At 40.3% G+C, this 17902-nt stretch overlaps 1 protein-coding gene across 13 annotated transcripts in view; it reads right to left on the bottom strand.

Annotated features, from left to right (window-relative positions):
• Positions 1–585: 585 nt before the first annotated feature.
• The window catches only part of BCL11A (BCL11 transcription factor A), a 112986-nt gene continuing 95669 nt past the window's right edge, over positions 586–17902 (bottom strand). For 7 of the 13 annotated variants that reach the window (XM_060187227.1, XM_007539642.2, XM_016195432.2 and 4 more), the window contains 2 exons: positions 16570–16671; positions 5744–11022 (listed from right to left, as the gene is read on the bottom strand). In XM_060187227.1, the coding sequence (XP_060043210.1) occupies positions 9008–11022; positions 16570–16671 (2117 nt within the window). In that variant the 3' untranslated portion in view covers positions 5744–9007. Of the gene's footprint in view, positions 1096–5743; positions 11023–16569; positions 16672–17902 lie in introns of those variants that run through there. The other 6 variants (XM_007539645.3, XM_060187234.1, XM_060187228.1 and 3 more) reach the window with 3 other exon arrangements.

The raw sequence follows: 17902 nt of genomic DNA, 5'->3' as shown, positions 1-17902 counted from the left end.
TGACCCAAATTTCCCGAGATGAGTATGAAAGAAGTTTTATTTTTTTGTTTGTGTGCATTAAGATATATTTGCTGAAGGTTTGAGAACCTAAAATTAGAATATTTAATAAGCAACTACTGACATTTATCACCTTCTTTGGGATTTACCACTAACCCAGTGACATTATCTTTCTTCAGCTAAATTAAAAGACAAATTCAAATCCTGCATGGTAGCCACCAAAAGCATATATTTGAAAAACAGAATTCAGTGTGCCATATTATGCATTATTTAATGGTATGCAAATTATAAGTCAGACAGTTAGGAAAACCACACTTCAGCATTAATAAACAGCAATACTACTACTACATTAATTATGATATTGCTATGATTTATTCCCCAAGTTTTGCATTTTGATTCTTCTTGAAAATGTATGCCATTTGATAAGCACCAACCTATTTCCCCTCTTCCACCTCCTACTTATTCCTTAAATCTGTTCTTCCTACCTACCCGATGATCATCTGTAGAAAACAGATACAGAAATACAAAGTCATAAGCAGCTGCATTGTCTTATAAGCATTAATAATTAAAGAACAAGCAAACACCACCTAAAGCTCCAACATTTATTGTGTCAATGTTAAGCACACTTTTTAAAAGACAACATAGAATGTATAGAAACAAGGGGTTGGGGGACTCATGCTCATTTCCACAATACGGGTAATTAGGTTGGCTGGTTTCATAAGGGCCAGGACGTCACTCAGGACAGCAATGGTCCAGGGGCCCTATAGATGGGACTGATTCACTGTTCCAATGTGGGTCTGTTTTTTTGTTTTTACTTTTTATTAAAAAATATAAATAAAATGGCACTGCAGGCCCAGGCAGGAAAGAATCTGCAGGACTCTGTCTTCCCACAACAGCTTCTTGGAGGCTACTGTCGGAAAACATCACAAACTAGCAGGATGACAGACCACGCTGATGTCGGCTGGGCGGTGCGTGTCCACCCCGCCCCTGGGGGCTTCAAATTTTCTCAGAACTTAAGGGCTCTCGAGCTTCCATCCGAAAACTGCCACACATCTTGAGTTCTCTGGGTGCTACGCCGAATGGGGGTGTGTGAAGAACCTAGAAAGAGGTTGGAGACAGGGGAAGGGAAAAAAAAAAGTACAGGTGTGACTTGGCCCAGTGATTTTTCTGTTCTCTAACTAGCTCTTTAAAATTATAACTTAAAACAACCACAGGTTGTGCCACCAGCATCTTAAAGGTGTTTTCAAGTTCAGTCACCCCACCCACCCCCAAGACCTCTGAACTCTGCGTACCTTTCCCAGGCCCCCCTTCCGTTCGCCCCCCAAAGGACCCAGACCCTCTACCCGGTTATAGGGTAGTCCTAATCAACTCAGGACACACCTGGAAGGAAACACTTTTCCTTATGACTGAGAAAACTGAGTTGGAAACAACCCTTTGGTTGAGGAGAACAGGGGCGGGAAAAGGGGAAGGGGACATTTCCTTAAAACAATAACAAAATTATAAAGAAACAAAAAAAAGAAAATCAAAATTGATGTAAAAGCGGCACAACAAAAACATGAAATGTCATCAAGTTCAACGTCAAAGCAGCCAACGATTTACAAGAGGCGAACAAATCTCTGAAGAGGAAACCAGAACCCAAAACAGTTGCTCCCAAATTGCACCAAAAACTGCCTGTAGTTTCTTTCAAACATGCAGTTTTCTTTTTTTCTTTCTTTCTTTCTTTTTTATTTCTTAATATTTTGTAAGGGGATAAGGCAATGATGAAGGGAAGAAGGGAGTGGTTATTTTCCTCTGGGGTTCCTCCCTTGCTGTTGACTTGAAGCAGCAGAACTGGGAGTCCGGATGTGCCGAGGAAGAGAGGGCTACCACTGTGGCATTCCAGGCCTCGTTGTCATGGTGACCTGAAGCAGGGGCCTGGGGCCTCCTCTCCCCTGACTTGGCGCCGCAGGAGGCCCAGGGTCTGGAGCTCAGCTGCTCTCACATAACCCCCTGAGCGGTGGAGACCTGGGCTGAGGGGCCTGCTGTATCCAGGTGGGCTCTGGGGAATCCCATTCCCAGTCCAGCCCTATGTCACTGTTGTTGAGGCCCCTTTGGCTCATAACCCAGCCAAGCCCCTTTGTCAGACCACCTACTAATACTTAAAGTCTTAATAGGCAAAGTATACCATGGGCATGTATCATGTTTTGGTTATTTAAAATGCACAGTCCCCAAGGATGTGTGTGTATGTGTGTTGGGGGGCAGGGAGGGGGAAGAAGGGGGGGTAATCCTGCTTTAAAAGGTAAGACATGGTGGGAAACTGCTTAGTTGGCCTTCTTGCCGTTTTGTAAAATACCTACTATACACTCCCTTCAAATCATCCCTGCCTCTTTACAGAAAGGAAAAACAGTTTTTGGATCAGCCATCGAGTTGTGTTCAGCCAAGTTTAGGTACTTGAATTCAATGGTCCTTGTGAACTTATCCATCTCCTTTACCATTTAAAAGGGAGAAATTAATCATATCCCATCACCATTTATGACATTGGTAAACAGAGAGGGGGAGAGAAATAGACCCATCCCCCTACAAGCTGATTCACTGACCATGTGTTTAAGTAAATTAAACAGTGGGCTAATAGGATAACAAGATGACAGCAAGTAAAAGTGCATACCCAACAATCCATGTCTACAATTTGTAGCTACAGTAGTCCTGGAGTAAATGTACATAATCCCAATTCTATATATGTGTACTCATGTCACTTCTCTAAAAATGGGTTAATTTATTCTTAATTGAGAAAGCTGTTGAGCTTTAGGAGACACAGGAAAACTTGCTAGGCAGTTCGTGCCTTTTAACAGTAGTATTAAAAGGGGGAGGGAGAGGCCTGGGAAGTAGTGCAATGGATAAAGCATTGAATTCTCAAGCATGAGGTCTCAAGTTCAACCCCCAGCAATGTATGTGTCAGAGTGATGCTCTGGTTCTCTTTTCTCCTCTCTGTTGCTCTTAAATAAATGGATAAAGCTTAAAATAAAAATAATTTTTTTCCTAGCAGGTTTGAAGAACACTACCAAACCTATCCTCATGCTGGCAAAATTCCCACAATTTTTTTCTCCATGGGAAGTTGTCTAAAAAAAAGAGAGAGAGAGAGAGAATGGATGGGTACATTCTTGAACACACCAGGCCCAGGGACAATGAAGTAACAGAATCATAATGAAAACACATGGTAACAACAGTCATAAGGAATCATGTTTGTATTTGTGTATGGAAGGTGGAAGTGGTTTAAAAGAAGAAAGTTGTTATCTCCTTCCTCACTCTCTATAAGTAAAGTGCTTAAGCACTTTCTCTTTTCAGGAAGCCCTGAATTAACTCTGTACCTTCCAACAAATTTTTAGTGTCTGTAAATAAAACACCTTATCTCCTTATTACTTCAAATGAAATTATACCTAACCCCCACCACTACTTCCTTTCAAATTCTCACTTCAAGCATTATGTATACAGTATGTACTTACTGCATATACAAAAATAGCATTTTAAATAAATAGTTCTATCACAGAATTGCTTGGAAAAAACTCAGCTACTTCACACTTCCTGCCATTGCCAGTACAAATGAAAAATCAAGTATTCACCTAACATCTTAGCAACCTTTAAAATGTGTTCCTTTCAGTTTTTTTATTTTTTTATTTTTTAGTAGGTCCTAAACAAAAAAAAAAGAGAGTAGAAGGTTTCAGGACAGAGGTAGAACATGCAGTGGTAAAGTTTCTGGGTTAAATCTGTGAGAATTAGTATTAGTTATGTTCCTATTTATTAAGTTATTATCAAAATGAAGACAAAATGAATATTTAAAGTTAAGGTGTGCAGAGAAGACTGTATTAGCATATCAGGAGTCTCACATAAATTTACTTGATTTTTTTTTTTAGTGTCAATGTCCTAAATATTTCCTCATTAAAAAATGCATGCTAATTTCATCCTACTGTTGGAAATATGTTTTGTTACTTTGCATTAGGATTTTTAATTTTCAGGGTCTGAATATGAGATGTCATTTATAAGTTATATATTGTTACCTATGTTTTCATGCTTCTATTGTTCGCTCAGTTTCAGAAATAATATTTTATAGGAGGGTTTCAATAAGTCAGGAGACTAAGTACTCTGAAGAAACTGTCTCCCAATAAATTTACTTAACTTTAGAACCATTTAAATCAAACACAATTGTGATTTATCACCAGAAGTTCACACCCCTCCCCACTCCCTATTTGATTTAAGAAATTTAAACATATAAGTATATAGTATCCATCATTAATTCTGTCAGGATGCAAAACCTAATTACACTAAGAGCATCATAGATTGAGAAATTAAAAATGAATAGTGTACATAAAACCTGCACAGCTACACTCATAGCTCCTAATAAAAGAGTAATAGGGACACACAGTGGCTTTATGGATATTTAATATGGTGAAGCAGGAGTCACCATATCTAAAACTGGCATGGCACAAGGGACCATTTCTCTATTCTGAACATGCCAGATTCAGCTTTAAAGTAACTTAATCCATAACACACATAAATTTCCTCTTAGTTCACTGCAAATCACCAAGCTCTACAAAGTTTCCTCCTTCCTCTTCCCCCAATCCATCCCTACTCCTAAATAAATAATGTTTTCTAAATCCTCTGCCACCAGGTTCTTCTCTGCTTTCTATCCAAATGGACTTAAAAAAAAATTCTACTTTTTCTATATATGGAAAAGATAAAAATATTCTTGCCTCAGATAAAAGCCATAGATAGCATAAAAAGGCTACACCTCTTGGGTAGTAGGGTATAAAAACCAAGCAACAAAGAATGCTACCACAAGGAGACAACAAAGTGGCTTTTGTTTTGGTTTTTACAAAAATAAAAACAAGGTTGTATCCATTCATCTATACTGGAAACAGGGAGACAGTATAACAGAGGTATGTGCTTTAAGAAAACAAGTAGATGCTACTACATGCAGTATTTGTAAAACTGACAACACAGATTTCTAAGGAGTTCTAAAAAGATGATGTTTCATTTCATAAGTCTGTTGGTTGGTCAAAAGATCCTGAAATTGTATTCCCACCCTCATGTGCTACCAACCAAGAAGACCCAATAAAGACAATGAGCCTATCTGTCCCATCGAGGGTCCCTAGGATTCCAGAATCACAAGGCAGGCACCATCATACATCTCAGGAAAGCAGTGACAGATTCCAGATTTGGCACACCTGGGTAAACACCTTGTTTCTTCTTTTCTGTCTCTTTTCTAAACTTTTGCCACTGCTTCTGAATTTTTAGGTTGGAAGGGAGTTACTTTTGTTACGAGAAAAGAACTGTATAGAGTGAAAGAGCTGATTAAAAAAAAACTTTTTATTTTTGTTGTAATAGGACAGGGATGGGGAATAGAAAATAATTTTTAGACAACAAGAACAGCAAAAAGAAAAAATTCAAAGGAAATAAAAGTTTAAAGTGTTATTTCCCATAGCGTTTTCATTTTATCTGAATGAATGAAGGGAAATTTTTTAACATCAGTCGGAAACACCATCCATTTTTTGAAAATTATTCTAGAACTGTGGAGTCTAGAAACTATTTCCATGATTTTAGATATGTCTATTTTAATATAGTAAGTACTTTATCTTCCTTTTGGGGTATAATACATGTGTCAAAATGCCCATAGCAATAATCCTGAAAAAGACTGACTGGCCTTCTCCTAAACCTGTTATTTTCTTGAAAGTTATTTACAGAGTGTGTCAAATGAGGACACAAGAAGCTTACATTGTGTACTTTAATTTTTTTATTTTTTTTCAATAAAGGGACAAAATGGGTGTATGAACAGGTTAATGCAGACAACTGCCAAAAAAACACAGACAGTGGTTTTTCCAATAGAACTTAACAAAGACCAGAAACAAATACAATAAAAAGCCAGGTTGTAATGACCTTTGGTCATCCAAATAAAAAAAAATAAAAACAAAGAAAAATAAAAGATCAAATTAAGTGCCTCTGTTTTGAACAGGGCACATAAGCAATAATAAATAGTGACTCCCATAGTAAAAGATAAAATTTCAAGTTACGACAAACAGCTTTCATTACAGGAATAGAAAAGGCCAATAACAAAATATTCTGCATTGCCATTTACAAAAAAGTATTGACTAAAGCGGGCTTTCTCTTTAATATGCTTTGCATATGAAATTCTTTCCAATCTAAATATAAAGCACCATTTAGTTTTTGGCAATGAAAAAAAAACTGCAAAACATTTTTTCCTCTTTTTTTTTTCTTTTCTTTCTTTTACTGCATATGAAGGTAAGATGCTGGAATGTAGGGTGATAGAAGGAAAGGGACAAAAAGCACACTACATAACAAACCAACGTTATTAGCTTGCAGCACTGCATACAGTATGGCAGCAGGAAAAAGGAACAAAAAAGGATATGTACAACCCCATGACAGCCATCCGTGTGACATTCTAGCAGGCTCCCCCAACCGCCATTATATGGCTTCTCATCTGTACAATGTCACACTTTTTTGTTTTTCTCTCTCTCTTTTTTTTTTTTGAAGCATACAAATAATTTGCACTATATTATCCTGCCAAATTAAAAAAATATACTGTGGCAGCCTGTCTTTTTTTTCCACTACCAAAAAAGGTACATTGATACCTTTTAAGAGAACAAGCAACAGTTAAAAATACAAGCTTCAATATAAATACTATAGTGCCTAACACTAGATGAACATTTAATTCAAATACCATTCTAGAAATACAGAAAAAAGACCATAAATGTGTTTTAGCATAGGAATCAACATGAGTGTGCATTTTCCTATATTTAAGTACTATGTAATCTTAAACCTTTCCCCAAGGTATGGATTTTTTTGTTTTACTTTTTTTACAACCTGAAGAGCGGTGTGTATCCAAGGCATAGAATTTCCACTACCATTTTTAAATGGATAACAAGTCTTGTAACACCACCAAGACAATGGAACTCTAAAATGCAGTTCCCCCCTAAACATAATGAAGTGTTTTTTTTTTTTAAAAAAATTTCTTAACATTTATATTTTAAAAAGTTTTGTACAAAAAATCCTTGCACTGTAGAAGCGAAAACAATCATTCATTTCTATCTTAAGTGTATTCTGTTTTTCCATTCACAGCGCTTGCAATGTTGAGTCCAAGTAAGTAAGCTCATTAGTCAAGTAAATGGCTGGCAATTTTTTTTTAAGTTTTTCTTTTTTCTTTTTTTTTTTTTAAAAAAAAAGCTCATCAATGAGATTGTGTTCAATTTTATTTTTAGCATTCTTGTAACTTTTCCCTTAAGTATAGACCTGTAAACTGGGAAAATTGTACAGTGCACTTAATTGTCCTATCTGAGCAGGTTTATTTTATACTCAACCACTGTATCTCTGATTAGAGAAAAGATACAGATATTACAGGCAGAGTCAAGTGCTATTTGAACACCAACTGGGGCAGATGCTAGCTTAATTTAAAAAAAAAAAAAAGAAAAATTAAAAAAAAGAAAAAGAAAAAGAAAAACAATGAATCTTCTTCCATGAAAACACAAATAGCACACAGTGTAGGGAAAAGAAATGAAGTACAACTTTTAGGGAGCACAGACATATATACTGCTACTCTTAATTTTTTTCTCTTCTTTTTAAAGAATGTCACATTTAAATGCAAGTCTTAAGAATTCATAGTTAATCATCATTGTATCAATATTAGCTTATACACCTGTTCTAGTTTAAAAGGGCAAATAGTACCACCTTGTGCTAGTAAACTGCCTATTTTTCCCCCTCTGTTAACCTCTGTCAAACCTTATTGTCAGCCTCTTCTTTTTAATATGGTATACAAGGTCTTAAAGTTTATTGTTTGATTGTCTATTTGACAACCAAGTGGATCTGGATCTATTTCTTTTAGTGCCAGAATTTTTGTGAAGACATTACTTAAAACAAGTATCTTCATAAAATTAATCCTTTATATCTAATTATGTTCCAGGGTTTTTGCACGTTGCACATTGTGTAATCATCATTAAAAAAAAAATAAATTTTTGGGCAAAGCAGCCCATTTCTTTTAAGCTCTCACCAGGAGCAAAATAGCTTTTATACTGGTATAATCAGTTTTGCTTACAAGAGTAAACTAAAGGGAGAATGATGATTAACTAGGATATAATGGGTCATATTTTTAGGTAGCCATTGTTGTGAGAAATACAATAAAGAATTATATGCTAGATCCTAAGGTTTATCACTTCACCCAATGCTGAAGTAAGCTACAAGTTTATAACAAATAGAACCATCAACTTGGTTTTCATAGATCCAAGGCACTCATTTTAAAACCAAATGATAGAATAAACTTTCATTTTTCTGTCAATTTGTCAATTCAAGGCCTTTTTTTTATTCTTTCCAATTGATATATTTAACCCTTTAGAGACAGATATTTAGCTCATAGCAGGTTTTTTTTTTCCAGTGCTATCTATTCTGTCTGTAGAGGGTTAATCCAAAGACTGTTTTTCCTCCTCACATTATAAAATAAAACTGTACACGATATGTATTACAAAATGTATGCAGCATGGTCTTTCTCTCTCTCTCTCTCTTTCTCTCAGAACGGAACTCGAAACAGCAACATGTTTGCTCAGCAACGAATCAGGGACAATTTTAAAATAGCCATAACATACCATACATGCTGTCTAAGTTTTTTTTTTTAAAAAAAAAGGTAACATACACAACATGTAAATTATTGCACAAGAGAAAGGCTCAAAGTTTGCGTAAAATGCAATAGTATTGCCCCATACAGATCATGCATTCAAACGGTGAGAACACAAAGAAAAAGAAAGAGAAAAAAAAAAAAGGAAAAAGAAAAAAGAAAAAGAAAAACAGGTGTGCTGGTGACAAGCACTCTCATATTCTTAGCTTCCAAGTTACTTCTGTTTGTTTGTTTGTTTGTTTAAATCACATGGGACTAGAAAAAAATCCTACTGGGAGTGGGGCTGGAGGGCGATGGGGAAGGGGGGTGGTGAAAAAAGGAGGTCTCACGTGGGAGTGAGGGAGGGGTATTGATATACCTCTATTCAGTTTTTATATCATTATTCAACACTCGATCACTGTGCCATTTTTTCATGTGTTTCTCCAGGGTACTGTACACGCTAAAAGGCATCTTACAAATTTCACATTTGTAAACGTCCTTCCCCACCTGGCCATGCGTTTTCATGTGCCTGGTGAGCTTGCTACTCTGGGCACAGGCATAGTTGCACAGCTCGCATTTATAAGGCCTTTCGCCCGTGTGGCTTCTCCTGTGGACAGTGAGATTGCTACAGTTCTTGAAGACTTTCCCACAGTACTCACAAGTGTCGCTGCGTCTGCCCTCTTTTGAGCTGGGCCTGCCCGGGCCCGGACCACTAATATGGGGCGTGCTCCCTCCACTTCCCGTGCCGCTGCGCCCCGAGATCCCTCCGTCCAGCTCCCCCGGCGGCGTGGAGAAACGCAAGCTCCCATTCTCCGAGGAATGCTCCGACGAGGAGGCGAAAGGCGATTGTCTGGAGTCTCCGAAGCTGAGGAAGGGATCTTTGAGCTGCCTGGAGGCCGCGTAGCCAGCGAGCCACTGCGAGTACACGTTCTCCGTGTTGGGCATGGCGGCCGGGGGTAGGTCGAACTCCTTCTCGAGCTTGATGCGCTTGGAGAAGGGGCTCAGCGAGCTGGGGCTGCCCAGCAGCAGCTTCTTGGAAAGGCCCCCGGAGGCCGACTCGCCCGGGGAGCAGCCTCGCCCGTTAACAGTGCCATCGTCTATGCGGTCCGACTCTCCGGCCACCGAGTCTTCGTCGCAAGTGTCCCTGTGGCCCTCGGCCTCGGCCAAGTGGCCGCGCTTATGCTTCTCGCCTAGGACCTGGTGGAAGGCCTCGCTGAAGTGCTGCATGGAGCTGAGCACCATGCCCTGCATGACGTCGGGTAGGCCGCGGCCCTCGTCGCCCACCACGGCACCCCGAGAGCTGTTCTCGTGGTGGCGTGCCGCCTCCAGGCTCAGCCCGAAGCCGTAGTCCACGCGCTCGCTCTCTGTCAACTCCTCCTCCTCCTCTTCCTCCTCTTCCTCCTCTTCCTCGTCATCCTCCTCTTCCTCCTCGTCCCCGTTCTCCGGGATCAGGTTGGGGTCGTTCTCGCTCTTGAACTTGGCCACTACCGACTTGAGCGCGCTGCTGGCGCTGCCCACCAGGTCACTGGTGCCCGGCTCCGGGGAGCTGGCGGTGGAAAGGCCATCGTCGGACTTGACTGTCATGGGGGACGACTTGTGCATGTGCGTCTTCATGTGGCGCTTCAGCTTGCTGGCCTGCGTGCACGCGTGGTCGCACAGGTTGCATTTGTAGGGCTTCTCGCCCGTGTGGCTGCGCCGGTGCACCACCAGGTTGCTCTGAAATTTGAACGTCTTGCCGCAGAACTCACAGGACTTGGACTTGACTGGGGGCTGGGAGGGAGGAGGGGCGGACTGCAGAGGAGGGAGGGGGGGCGTCGCCAGGAAGGGCGGCTTGCTACCTGGCTGGAATGGTTGCAGTAACCTTTGCATAGGGCTGGGCCGGCCTGGGGACAGCGGTGGGCTAGACGTGTTCCCTGCCAGCTCTCTAAGTCTCCTAGAGAAATCCATGGCAGGAGGCTCCATAGCCATTGGATTCAACCGCAGCACCCTGTCAAAGGCACTCGGGTGATGGGTGGCCAGGGCCATCTCTTCTGCCCCCAGGCGCTCTATACGGTGGGGGTCCAAGTGATGTCTTGGTGGTGGGCTAAACAGGGGGGGAGTGGGTGGAAAGCGCCCTTCGGCCAGGCCGGAAGCCTCTCTGGATACTGATCCTGGTATTCTTAGCAGGTTAAAGGGGTTATTGTCTGCAATATGAATCCCATGGAGAGGTGGCTGGGAAGGACATTCTGCACCTAGTCCTGAAGGGATACCAACCCGCGGGGTCAGGGGACTTCCGTGCTCGCTTTCTAAGTAGATTCTTAATCCATGAGTGTTCTGTGCGTGTTGCAAGAGAAACCATGCACTGGTGAATGGCTGTTTGCAAGTTGTACATGTGTAGCTGCTGGGCTCATCTTTACCTGCAAAATAATACAACACCAACATCAATGTTTAATCACCAAGGAAAGCATCAACAATTCCTTGCTTATATTCCACCTCCATCAACAATTCCTTGCTTATATTCCACCTCCAGCCTTCCCTGTCACTAGCCCTCAAACTCAAAGCCTAACCTCTCACTGGCAGGTGAACCTGTGACCATCTGGTGGCTGGTGAGAAAGCCAAAATATGAATTGGCTTTCTCCTCATTTCATCTACTTCTAAGAATTTAAAAATCGAGTCTCCAGGGAAGAGAAAAAAATCTAGACCAATTCAAGCTTGAGGATATGGGCTCCTCCATGCTAAGGAACCTCACTATGTTCTGAACTTTCACACTAGTATGGTTTGGGGAGAACCTTTTCATCTCTGTGCCTCCATTTCCTCATTTGTTAAGTCAGGGGCTGGACAAGGTGACCTGAGAGAAACTTTCCTGCTTCCTAAAACCCATCATTCTAGTTCCCCCTTGGGTGGCAGGTGAATTTTCTAAATAGGCAATCATTTCATAGAGATAAAAAAAAAAAAAGAGAGAGAGAGAAGGTCAACTCATTACAATTCTCTGTGGCCCTGGAAATGCAGTTAATCTTAGCTCAAAATACACTAACTGTTGATATTGTTAAAAATGAGAAGGTAGTCTCAAAAGAATTCTGCAGAGGAGACACTAGCAGCATTCTTACATCACAGTCTACAAGGGTCATTCCCACTTCTGGTTCCATAACTCCCCACAAAGACTCCCATTTTTATGTTGAGGTGTAGCAAGAATCTCAAAAGAGAAATTAAATTTGGATTTAATCAATAGGGTCACATCAAATCTTTAAGAGTTGTTCCCTCAGTCAAACACACGGAAATATAGAGAAGTTAGGAGGAGTGGCTGCTGCCAACTTAAGTAGATAACAGCATCCTAGTTTAAGAACAGTTAAAGCAGCCAGCATCATGACAGGGCAGCGGGCTGAGAAATGCTACACTCTCCTCCTCATTATTTTGAGAGCCTAACAACGTGAACCAAATTATACAACATCCTGCGCCCTCGGCTGAGCTTCAGCTCCAGTTGAGAAAGAAACAGAAAGATACAGTTCAGCTAGTCAACTCTTTGGCCAGTGGCCAAGCAGTCTGGAGAAGGGCCCTGCTTAAGTCATATTATTTCTCTCTCACTGAAAAGAACCGGAGAACAGTAAATGCCACTTTGGCAAAGAGGGGCCAGCTTGACTTCATGATCATTCATTTTTGGAGATAGCTCAATTAAAATATATATCAAGAAAGTAACAGTTTACTAGTCAACTACAACATTAAAAAGGGCACAAATGTTGCTGGCCAAAAGATGAGAAGAGCTGATAACTTCCCAAGGACTCTAAAAATGGCAGTACATAAAATAAATACATACGAGAATTAACAAACATTAGTGACCCCCCCCTTCCAGTCAAATTACTTAATTGAGGAAATGCTGATTTATAAGACTGTTGCCAAAGGGGTACAGTTTCACACCTCCCCAAGACAGATGTCAACACACTGGTCAATTTTAGCTCTACATTTAAAAGAGGGGCTTGGGGAGTCCTAAAGAGCTTCAGTTAGTATTTCTCAGTAACTTTTTTAAATGGGAAAAAAAATCCACTATGGAGCTAAAGAGTAGGAGCGAGGAATTAATCAATTATGATTCCTCCATTTAGCAAGTCAGAAAGAAAAGCTGGCAAAGTCTTCTCAGGAGCCCCAAACACTCCTATTCCAAAACAAGCCAGCCTCACTCAAGCACTTGTCTGAATAATGGACTCCCTGCCCTGACCTTGTAATTTACTTTACAATGCATTTATAATCTCACTCAATATATCCCACTCCTGGGTAAATCTGTTTAACAAGATTAGATGATAAGATACCAAAATTAGGTTTCAAACATTTGCCTAATGCGAGGGGGAGAGGAGGGGAGGGGGAACACGGACAGAAAGACTTTGAAAGAAAACGCTGACATTAGTATCACATTATCTGCCTATTTTTGTTTGCCTCCTTTCTCAAAGGGAAATAAAAAGCATCATTGAGAGTATTTTCATAAAATTTTTGTTGTTGCTGAACAATGGCTTGAGTCCTAAATAGGTAGGGAAAAAACTGATCCCGTTCCCATTCCTATGACCCTCTGTGACTTTCTCCTCTCCCTCTTTAAGAGTCCCTGTTATTATCATACATTTAGCCTGATCATCTAAATTGGGTAAGTAAAAAGATTTGTCAACTGAAGTAAATCCTTAACACTTTCATCACTTCAAATGACTTAAAGTCTTATTTCACCTGATAACATTTTATGGAAACCCAAGCCTGGATTTCTGGTTAGTTAAGAGTTTCACAGGCACCATGAAGGAGGGTGGGGAGGAGGAAGTTGCAAAATGCTGAACTCTATAGTACTGCATCAAAGATCACCTCTGTATTCTTTGAGAAAGGCTTACATGAAAAAAGCCCAACTGATTTTGCTGTCCTGAGACAGTTATCCTAAAATTTTGTTTGCAGAGATAGTTATATCATCATGCTACAATATGCTAACACTGTGCTGTTACACTCCCCTCTCTTTTATACATCAGGTCAGAGAAAATGGCATTTTATCTTATAATGAGCATACAACATACAGTTTTCACTAGCGCATTTTAGTATTCCCATCAACTAGATATTCTAGATCATGAGGGCAGCTAGTGTAATCATAATGTCAATGAGAAGGGCTGTTACAATTGAGACTAAAGATTACATGGAAAGAGCTGCTTTGAAACTGGTAATTATTACCAGTCCACTAATAGCAAATGATGCATTACAGTTTCACCATATAATCTGTATTTCACTCAGCTTATGCCAGTGCACCATATTATATTACAGTGCTCACAGATTCTAAATTCCTAAACTGCAGTCATCAATAAATGTGTTACTTGCCATAATTTGTGAAATTACTTTGTTCATAACATCTTTGATGGTTTAGAAAGACCAGAATTGATTTCCTGCATGGCAAAATTAGGGCTACATTGATTTATTGATGTGCAAAATATAATAATATTCTTCATTTACTCTGATGAAAAGCAACTTCTCAATTTGAGAGCCTCATTGGGTATTCACAGAGATTGTTTTGATTTAAAGCAATAAACTAAGACCTGGCCCCAAGCATGAGACCTCGAGGCATCAAAATGGTTAAATCATCTATTAACTCCCCTACCAGCTTTTTATTCTAAGGGAAGGACCCCCCCCCCCCCAATTCTATTTGGTTTCATGGCTAAAATGTCATATCAGGACTTAGAGAAGAACAGGGTGGTTAATACTGGACCACTGGTTCTACAATTTAGTTCCTTGTGACTCTGAACTCAGACATGTAATTTCTCTCAGCCCTAAGTTTCCTATCACTAAAATGAGCATTGTGAGACTCATTAATGTTTCTAAAAGGTCTCTATAAACTATCAGTTTCATTACTTCCAGGCCTGGTTAGTTACCTAGTGTGATGACTAACCTGATGACTAACCACATTGCATGCCCAGAATGGCTTCCAGAGAAAGGTCCAAAATTGAGAATTTAAACTGGGGGGAAGCCCTGGTTAGAAGAAGGTAGGAGGGGTAGACTTTAAATCCAGTTATAATGCTCCATCCGCAGGGAGGCCACAAGGTTAAATGTTACATACTCTGAAAGCCTACGGGGCAAGTGGTTAGGGAAGTGGAGTGGAGTGGGGTGGGGTAGGGAAATCAGCTTTACACATGAGTTTTCTGGAACCCCGTAGCCCATTTCCACATACCTTGTTCTGGTCACTCCTAAACTGGTCCTGCCAGCATGAGTACCAGCAAACTATGCACCTTCCCTTTCTGGGAAGTAGGGGAGAAAACAGGGGTTCTGCATGATCCTCAGGGTTTCCCACCCCTCAGATCAAACTCTGTCCGCAGGACAATCAAGCGGAAGAGACAAGAGAACTAAGCTGTTTCCCAGACCAGCAGTCCTTGACCTGTTAAACTCCACCCTCCTCTCAAATGCCCCCCTCCCTTTCTTTCTCTTCCCTCCAAGGGTAGGTCTGTTCCCACAGTCTAGTATGGGGGTGGGGTAGGGGAAGACAGGCACCCCTAGCAAAATGAGGAGAACTTTCCCCACCCAGCCAGCCTGTAAGGACTTGAAACCATGAGTCCAACCCCCTAAACTCTGCAATCTGTGACCTAACCCAGGCTTAGGCCCAGATGGTGCTGGAGTGAGGGGTATAGGGAGGCAGTGGAGGTGCTTTTAGCCCCTGTACCACCCAGCCCTCAGGACCTGACAGTTTGTGAAATTCACACAATAACTCCTTGTTACCTAGGATTACCTTGGAGTTAACAAAAATAAACAACAGGCTTTGAATTGGTTTTAGGGTGCATGCCCTGCCCTGCAGACACCATTCACAGACGTTGGGTCTGGTTACATCCCATCTAAAAGCCAGGCCCCATTTAAAGCACAAGCTCTAGCAACTTGCTGCTTATACTTTTTGCCAGGACACACCCTTTCTTCTTTTCTTTCCACAACAGGCTAATTTCCATTTACTTTAAAAATAAAAATAAAAATTATCCCCTTAAATAAAAATTAGTGTCATAACCATTAAATCCCAATATAAAAAAAATTAGTGTCACACACCTTTTGCTTCTTGAATCTGCTTCTATATTTGAGGTAGAATGAACTCATCCCTCCCTCCAATGATTTTTTTAGCCATGCATGATATATAACATTTATTCTTACATAAAGAAGCAAACTGTATTGCTTTCTAAAACCACATCTTTCAAAAACTTTTTTATCTATGCATCAACAACTTTATTTACAGTAAGCCATTAATCCCCAATACAAATTAATTAATTAATTAACTAGTAGACACTGGAGTTCAGGTCCCTGGTCAGTTCAGGTCAAAAACTTTTTTTAGTAAACATTCAACTCTAAATTTCATTAAAAGGCCCTCATTACAAAAGGGGGCTTGAATAAGTAAACGGACAGTAGTCATTGTGGTATCTTTGAAGTTTAGCAACAATGTTGGTTAGTTTTCCTAAAACTAAATGTAAAACAAGTAATAACTCCTATATCTAATTAACTGTACATATAACTATATACCATGTTTAAACGCATATGCAAATGTATATATTATATGCAAGAGAATAATTCTAAACTTACTCCTTTTGGTTCTGGCTTCTGCTAAAGAAGTGTGCCATGGAATAAATTCAAAGTCCTAAAGGAGGCCATGGGAGTAAAAGTCCAGCAATTAAACAGGCCCAGAATGCACTGATATATGTAGCCATGGAGGCAGGCAAGACCCTGGGGAGGAGACCCACAGGGATGAACTGCTGTCAGCACCATGTCTTCAAGTGAGGAGAGAAAAAAAGGGGGTGAGGTGGGGAGAGACTCACAGAGGGTTAAATGGAGTGGGAGAGCAAGGTGCCAAGTGAGTAATAGAATAATAGATATGTGGATGCCAATCCATTTTGGAAGTAACTCCCATCAGTACTTAAGAAATAAGAGTAATGTTCAGACACACTCATTTCTATACACATGGACATTAGTAGAAGAAATAATGCTCAACTTACAAATACCCTGCGGGGCATATTCTGCACTCATCCCAGGCGTGGGGATTAGAGCTCCATGTGCAGAACGAGGGGAGGAGAGGCCCCTCCAGTGCAGAAGTTTATCTGTGAAAGAAACCAAAAAATCAAGCACTAGCGTTATAAACTATGTGTATTACAAACCACAGAATATCATATCTCAGTCTCATTAAATTAGAGCAACTTCATGACAACAGCCTTGCAGATAGTTAACAGGCCCAAAGCCTGTATCGAAATAACAGTGGTGAGTTATTTCCCACAATTTTGTTTCACTTTTCATTTTGTTCTTTTTTTGACATAAGAAGTTGTTTTAGATAGAGGGAATGTCTCTGGTTCATCAGCTTGTTATTGTTTTATTTAAAAAAAGATATATGAATAGCAAGGGGAAAATTGATGAATTCATGGGTCGGTTAGAAAAGATGGGGAAATTTATCTGCAAGGCTGATTCAAATGCATACGTCTGCTTTACTTTAAATAAGTAAAACATTTATTTTGTTTTACAGACAAAACCAAAGAAATTAACATACTAACAGAAAATCAGTAGATTTGTGAGCTATTTCTTAGTGGAACAGAGTTCACTCTGCTCTCCCCTGTCCCAGTGCCCCTTCCTCACCCAGAAAAAGTGGCCCACATTCTCCATCCAACCGTACTTTGTTGCACATTGGTGAGGTAAAGTGACTTCTCCCACTAATAAACATAAATCTAGCAGTAACTCAAGCATTTCTAGCGCTGCAATTTTTGTGAGAAAGGAAATATTTGGTTTGTGCAACCTGGGGATTATATGGTTTATGTGGTAAATTCCTAGTGTTTCCAAGTCCACCTAGAGCTAACCAAGCATGTAGAGGTCAACTCTGAGCCAGAGGGAAGGATAGATGGAGCAGGAGAGGCTGGGGGTATTCTAGAGGCTTGGAGTTTGTGATGATTGGGGGAGGTGTGAGAAAAGAAAAACAGACTTTGATGGTGAGTAAACAGAGTATGTTTTTCATTAGCTTAATATTAAGAGCACTTAAAAGTGTTGTTGTTATACTCTAGGATAGCAGGTCTCGAGTGTAAAACACCTCCCATTCTCCTTATATAGATCACATTGCCAAGAACAGCCAGGGCAGTTAGCAAGCACAAGGTTTCCTTTCATGAGGAGCCTGGTGGGTAATAATGGGGTATGTTGCTCATGGAAGCTCTTACATAGGCAGCGTGAGTCTGTCCTTACCAGGCTGGAGAAGGGAAACTGCTTCCGAGGTTCCAGCTAGCTGGAGAGAATCTACAGAGAATGCACCCTCCTCTCTGACCCAAAACAATAAGGATTTAAAAATAAGTCAAA

Source organism: Erinaceus europaeus, chromosome 3 (genome assembly GCF_950295315.1).
Source record: "Erinaceus europaeus chromosome 3, mEriEur2.1, whole genome shotgun sequence".
Taxonomy (NCBI): domain Eukaryota; kingdom Metazoa; phylum Chordata; class Mammalia; order Eulipotyphla; family Erinaceidae; genus Erinaceus; species Erinaceus europaeus.
This window is presented reverse-complemented; position numbering and strand designations above follow the sequence as displayed.